At 54.0% G+C, this 7,201-nt stretch overlaps 1 protein-coding gene across 1 annotated transcript in view; it reads right to left on the bottom strand.

Moving 5' to 3' along the window:
* The window catches only part of Inhbb (inhibin beta B subunit), a 7,185-nt gene extending 6,518 nt beyond the window's left edge, over window positions 1-667 (bottom strand). The window contains exon 1 of the mRNA XM_023709683.1: window positions 125-667. Within this exon, the coding sequence (XP_023565451.1) occupies window positions 125-667 (543 nt within the window). The remainder of the gene's footprint in view (window positions 1-124) is intronic.
* Between the last annotated feature and the right edge of the window lie 6,534 nt (window positions 668-7,201).

The raw sequence follows: 7,201 nt of genomic DNA on the forward strand, positions 1-7,201 counted from the left end.
CGCGGGCCGGCGGGGCGCGGGGCCCTCCCTGCCGCGTCTTCTGCCTGCCTCGGTGGCGGCGAGTCGGCTCGAGCTCCGAAGTCTTTGGCTCCCGCGGGAGCGGTGCCCTTGCCGGCGCTCCCACTGGCACACGCCGCAGGCCGGGCAGAGCGGGCGGTGGCGGCGGCGTCTCTGCGCCCAGCCGCGCGCGGAGAGCAGAGCGCGCCGAGGAGGAGTTCTTCGCTTTGCCCTCTCTTTTACACTCCCCGTTTTTTATCCCGAGGGGTAAAAAAGCCGCACAATCTCCATATGTGCGCGCGCGTGGAGATAGACGTCGGCAGAAAGGGGGGCGGAGGAGTGTCGTCCTGGCCGTGCGGGAGGAGACGGTCCGCGCCAACCCACTCGGGCTTCCCGGGGGCGGAGGGGGAGGCGGAATCTGTTCAGGTCGGTGCTGCCCGCTCCCCCGCCCAACCCCGCTCGCCTCCGCTTTTTGCTTTCTGCTTTCGCCAGTAGGGGCAAATCGGCCCTCTGCGTCCCGACCCACCCACCCTGCGGTGCCGGGCCGCATTTTGCTACCTCGAAACTTTCCCACCACGTGGGTGCTCCGACCCTCGCCCTGCTGTGCAGTGGCCCGCGCCGACAGACTCTGGACGATGGATGGGGCACTTGCCCCACCACCCCATCCCATCCCGCCGTCCCTCCTCCTCCCTTCGAGGCAAGCCCAGCCCCCTGGGGTGCTCTTTTACTTGCAGCCTAGGGAGGCGAGGGCGGTAACGCAACCCCTAGGCGCTGCCCCTGGGTTCCGCGGGTGGAAGTCGCTGCTGGGTTGCAGTGCCCTCGTCGAGAACCCGGGGTCGCCGTCGCACTTGCCGAGACATGGGTCTCGCAGGCCCGAGGGCAAGGGAGGCAGTGGCCTCCTGGCCAGGTGCTACATCCCCCGGGTTGTGCAAGGATCCAGCCTCATGCACCGAGGCCTCTGTGAGACCCAGGGCTTGCCGGGCAGGGTGGGTCTCCAGCACCTCCGACCCCACTTTGACACTCTTGGCATGTCAGACAGAGGTTCCAGTTGGCGCTCAGACCCTGCTTGTTTTGTAGGAGGCCGTTCCCAAAACTCACTTTCTCGGATCTCTACCTCCTAGTCTGTAAGAGGGGCTCAGTGACACCTACATCACACAGGCTGGTTGGGAGACCCAAACGAAGTGACTGGACAAGTTCCTCACAGAACCCAAGAAAGTGGTTCCAGACGCCATGCTCTGGCCTCCACACGAGAAACACTCCCTCAGTGGAAACTGATTGCAGGCCCGGTCCAGAACCCTAAGTACAACAGGGTCCTTCCGTTGGTCCTCACACCCCCATCTGGGTCTGGAGCAGCAGGACAGTGCCCACAGGGTACAGTGTCCTATTTCCAGAGCACAGCCCCACCTCCTCTTATAGCTAACCCGGGCCTCAACCAGCAACAGGCAGCACTTTGAGGGAGAAGTGGAGTGGGAGGTCGTTTTAGCTTTCCTGGTACACCTAGGGACGACCAGGGTGGAGGGAGCCCCCACATTCATGGAGAATCTCCCTGGCCAGCCTCTCTTGTGGCGGTTGGCCAGGATAGCAACCCCTCCAGGGCCAGCAAGTCTGGAGGTGGAGCGCCCCCTCCCTCCCAATCCGAGGAACCGACCCAAAGTCTGCTGGGCAAAACTAGGGCAGATATGAGTTTCCCAACTTCTGGCAGCCCTTCTGCCCTCTTCAGACTTCTCCACGAGTCCCATTCTCTGCTGCCCCCATCTGCTTCCTCCACCTGCTCTCTTCAGGAGTCTAGAGGCCTTGGGGAGGAGGGACTGGTCAAAGCCAAGCTGGGCCCCCTCTCCTGAGTTTGCGTAGTCTCACTCACCATGCACATGCACTCTGGTCTTCTGCATCACCAAAGTCACCAACCACTTGGCATAGTCTCCAATCTTTGGGACCAAGCCCTGTATCTCCTTGGTGAACCCCCTTCTGGTCCTCTTGTGCTTTGCATAGTGATTTCCTGGCTGTTACTTCCTCAACTATCTTAAATGTAGGAACCAGGCCTCTTGGGTCTTGTCTGGTGTCAGACCTGACAGATCACCAGGGAGAGCTTATTGAAGGAACGATTGCCTGAATGAATGAGTCATTAAGCCTATGAAGGATTTAATGCCCCCCACTCCTTGGCACAAGCCTGGGCAGCCTCAATCCTGGCCTGCCCTCACCTGGGCCAGAGAGGGCTGGGGAAAGGGAGGGATAGGTACAGCATCCTGCCCATTCACCTGTCACCAGGGGCAGGCAAATGCCACCATGTCCATACTGGTGGGAAGAGGGTCCACACTTTTCTCCCCTGGTGGCAGAGCTGTCAGCCCTGCTGCCAGTCATCTGCTGGGAGGAACTGGGTCAAGCGGTAGTCAGAAACCATCTGCTCTAGAAGCTGGGATTATCCCGCCCTCTGCTGATCCCCCAGCCCACGGGAGCCAAGGGTGTAAATTGAGTTCTTCTAGATCACCTTGTACTTTGGAGGGGGAGCCCCCATCCCCTCCTGGGAAGTGCAGACCTGCTCCTGTTACTTCAAGGCTTCATTTAGCTCAGGGTTTAGTCCTCCTTGTGTGGGTGACCTCAGCCTTCAATCTCAGCCAGGGATGTGACTGCACCTGTCAGTTTTGAATACAATAATGCACATCAATGCTTCAGCCAACGCCCTCCACACAGGCTGTGAGACCAGGCCGCCCCCACACAGGATATTGGCTCCCTGCCGCCATCAAGGAACGCAGCCCAATGGAGAAGGCCGGAAGGAAGTGTGTCGACACTATGGGTCTAGGCACACACAAGATGGAGGGGACCTCCAGGGATCACAGAGCACTTGCTCTCATGTCATCTTTTTTTGTATTATATATAGTCCATTGCTAATTGTCAATTTGTGAATGATGAAATTTTCCAAAATTATAAGGCACGCTGTAAAATTAAGTCTTAGGGATCATTTGCAAAAAAAAAAAAGAAGGAGGAGGAGGAGGAGGAAGAGGAGGAGGAAGAGGAGGAGGAGGAGGAGGAAGAAGAAGAAGAAGAAGAAGAAGAAGAAGAAGAAGAAGAAGAAGAAGAAGAAGAAGAAGAAGAAGAAGAAGAAGAAGAAGAAGAAGAAGAAGAAGAAGAAGAAGAAGGAGAAGAAGAACTGAGGACCCAAGTACATCTCACAGGCACACAGCCCTGGAGAGTGTAAGAGTAAAGCCGGGGCCCTTGGCAGGGGAGAGGTTTGCACAGAGCTGGGCTTGGGCACCTGGTGTTCACATTTCCCCAACCAGTGGAGAGCCATGTTGCCAAACTTCACCATCCTCCATCACACTTCTCCAGAGTAATTCAGCGACTGCATGCCAGGCCCAAACAGCATCCTGCTGCCCAGGGCGCAGGAAATGGGCACCCCAGGCCTGGTGCAGAGGGGGGCTCCATGGAGCAAGGGGCCAAGCTCAGACACCAGCATGGAACTCACAGGACACCTCATGCTTTTGAGGTCACAGAGCCAGGTCTTTGACAAAAGATCTTAGGGGCGGGGAGGGGGAGTCACATGAGAACCGCTGGGCATCCTGAGGACCACGGTGGTCTAGGTCTTAGGTCCAGCTGTGGTCTCCAGAAGGATGCCTGCAGTCTCAGTCCTCCTGAGCTCCAGGACTGAGACCTTGCGCACAGTTCATCCAGAGCTGCCCAGCACCCAGCATACTGCCTACCTTAGTGAGTGCTTCATTACAGCACTTAGGACAGATGAAGGGACAGAGCAGTCCATGTGGGGTTTGGCCAGCATCCTAAAGGTCAGCCATAGGCCTGGGACTCCAGCACAGGCTGCATCCTGTCAGCCTTCCAGCAGGCCACTCTGTGCACTGCTGTCCTCTCCTCAGGAATAAGCACAGGCACAAAAGGCATGTCACACTCTCCTCTCTGTTCCTCTTTCTTTCATTTAAAATTGAACCTAGGGCCTTGTGCTATTCTGTTTCCTAAACAGTTTAAAAACAATATTATTGTATACCATTTCTCATCAGCAGCATTACTTTTAAAAAAAAATTTGATCCTTTATCTAGTTATTTGGTACAGTATCTCTCTATGCAGCTTGGACTCATAGTGATCCTACTGTCTCAGCTGTCCCAGGGCTGGGATTACAGGTGTGTGCCACCATGCCCAGTTTTGGGGCCTGCGCAGCATATGGTACTGGGGATTGAACCCACGTCCTTGTACTTACCTGGCAGCTGCTTAGACCACAGAGCTATCTCCCCAGCCCAGCAGCATTACTTTCAAGATGACTTCTTTGGGCACCTCAGCAAGACCCCTTCTCATAATAAAAAATAAAAATGAGTGGAAAAGTGAGGGATTCAGTCGAAAAGCTCTGCCTAACATGCACAAGGCAGTTGGTTCAATCTAGTGAAGGAAGGAGGAAGGGGAGGGGCAAAAGATATAGATCAGTGCAGCCGTATATATTCAGGACGGAGCTGGCTTGAGAAGACCCTTCTCTGCTTCACCTAACAGGACTGGGGGTGGGTCTACCAGAGGCAAGAATAGGATTTGACATGTTTTGAACATTGAGGAAATATTTCAACAGCAGACTCCTGGGGATAGCTGTCCAAGTCAGTATATTTTCTAGAAAAAAAAAAAAAATAGAGGCGCTAAATACAGCAGTTGGTAAGTGGCCCACTTCAAATTGCTAATCACAAACTATTCCTAGCACAGAATTCCTTCCCATTGATTCAATAAGCATGATGAACTAGTTGCTTAGGCTCTAGCAGTGCATAAATCAGACCCTGATCCCCCTGGTCATTCTCCTGGGGAGACCAAATACACGCAGGGAGGGGCAGGTGAGGCAGAGGAGCAGGGCATCTCAGCTGCAGGAGGTAGGGTCTGAGAGGCAAGGGGGTGAAGGAGCCACATGAGGAATCCCATGAGGCCAGGATCCAGGCGAAGCTCCAGGGAAGGTCAAGCTAGCTAAACCCAAGAGGGTTGGGGGGGGTCTTGTCTGCCTGGAAGGAGGTGACAGGCACTCCTTGCAGGAGTTATTTGAGAGGAGATGGGAAACACTGTAATGGCTGAAGACTCACTCCATGGGGGAGATGATGGGGACCAGAGGAAAGAGGGGTGCCGAAGAGGACGAGAAGGACTAGACTCCCTGCATCTGGAGTCAGGACTGGGTAGCACCTAGGATGTGGCAAGCGGAGCAAGAACTGAGGATGCCCCTGTCTGCAGTGGGCTGCGCTCTAGGCAGCACCCACCCACTTGGGCTGAGGACCCAGGAGCTGGTTATTTTTCAACTCAGAAAAAAGGGCAGTGTTTCTAAGACCACTTTGCTCTGGGTCTTCCAGCCCAACTGTATTCCCTCTGGGAATTCTTGGACCTCAGTGCCAAATTCCTCTCAAACAGCGTTCCTCAGTCTTTGGATGCTCTTGAACTTCCAAGCTGACCTTTGAGATCTGATGGGTGGAGCATGAGGTGTAGCCTGTCTGTCCAGCGGGCCTCCAAGAAAGGAAATGTATGGCCCATGGGATAGCACATCCGAGACTGACATAGGGCAGGGCCAGCAGAAATAAGGGGAATGGTGCTTGTATACGGACCTCTTCTTTCACTTTGTGAACAAAATCAATCAATTCTCTAGTCCATTTAGGGATAGGAAAGCAGAGGACCCCTAGTCCCAACAGCCACCCCCAGCTCCCAGCTACACATAAGATCCAAGTCAGTACCTGCAAAGCTGCCACCATGAAGTAGCTTGAAGACAGACCCCGCCACTTTCCTGGGCTTCACCCATTTCTCCCCTTCCTAATGGAGGACTAATTGAATTTTCGCAGTCAGTGAACTGATCTCAGTCTTGCCATTGAAGGGAACCCTGCAGGGAGAACCACTGTGATTGGGAAAGAAATACACTAGAGTTATTATCAGCGTTCAGCTCCCCCCGCCAGCCTCCTGATGGGCTCCTACTGCTGTGTTAATTTCAAGTCCTCTCAGCTTTCAGCCCTGTGCCTGGCTGGCCTTGGGCAGAGGCCCTCGTTTCCACTGCTCTCCCCTGCCTTCGCTCTTCTTTCTACCCTTAGACCCTAGCCCTGTGAAGCAGGTGCTAATGTGGGAAAGGAGGCCGTTTTCACACACCTCCTTGCATCTCAGGGCATTCAGCTCTTTCAGCACCTTTCCTGCCCCGTGCAGTAGATTATTTTATGAGTTGAAATGCTGGACAGGAAAAGGGATAAAAAGGGCAGGATCAGATTCCTACTTGATTCTTAGCTGTGTTTGTATCTAATTAGAAGTTCCCACTGCAGAGGGCTCCGGTGACTTAGTTGTGGATGCTAAAGGGCACACGTGCATTGCCGGTTTACCCTGACTGCCCAGAGCTTTCCATAAAAACTGTTGTGGAGGGGAGGAAGGAGGAGGAGAAGGAGAAAGAGAAAGAGAAGGAAAGAGTAGACAGGTGGAGAACAAGCATCTTTAGGATAAAGAGATGAAAAGCATTCAACTTCCACTTGCTCTTCATCACCCTTAGTGTGGCCCGTCTTTCTCACATACCTACAATGTCCTACTGATTCACAAATGACAACACAGAGCCAGGGTCTTAATTTAAACCTTAAAGGAATGACCTGTGGGGTCCTGGTTTCCACCAGGGACACAGGCACTGAAGCACTCCTCACCTGTCAGTGGTCACAGGAGGTGGTGCATGCGTTGGTACACAGTACTCTAAGCACTGCATCTAAGGCTTAAGCAGGCATCTTCACTTAGCTGGGCTGGCCACAGAGCCATTAGTAATTAAAGCTAGGTACTCTCAGATGTGCTCACGTACTGGGGATGACTAGGGGCTCCATCCTAAAGACAGGTTCTGGGACTCAGGGCCCCTCAATCTAATCTAGCCCTTCCTGTTGCTTCCACCCTTTGTTCAAAAACTGCCCTTATGTCCCTAATACACTTGTCTGAGAGCCTGGTAGAGACAGAGCACTATATACTGGACAGTGACAGCTTAGCAAGCTGTCCCTGGCACGTGGGGTGTGCGGAGGGTGGAGAGGACAGGGAGCTCAGGAAAGCCTCCTGAGCAGTCACTGAGGGGTGCACACAGGGAGTTGTGTTCCCACACAGCTGCCTCCTAAAAAGCTAAATGGGGTCACAGTGACTTTATAAGGCCATAACACTAGCCTGGGCTGCTGCCTAAGTTCTCCTATGACAAGAGAACAGGAAATCTGGGAGTATGCCAGAGCTATAGGTCAGTGGCACAGCACCT

The sequence above is a fragment of the Octodon degus genome, unplaced genomic scaffold (assembly GCF_000260255.1).
Source record: "Octodon degus isolate 3935 unplaced genomic scaffold, OctDeg1.0 scaffold00014, whole genome shotgun sequence".
Classification (NCBI taxonomy): Eukaryota; Metazoa; Chordata; class Mammalia; order Rodentia; family Octodontidae; genus Octodon; species Octodon degus.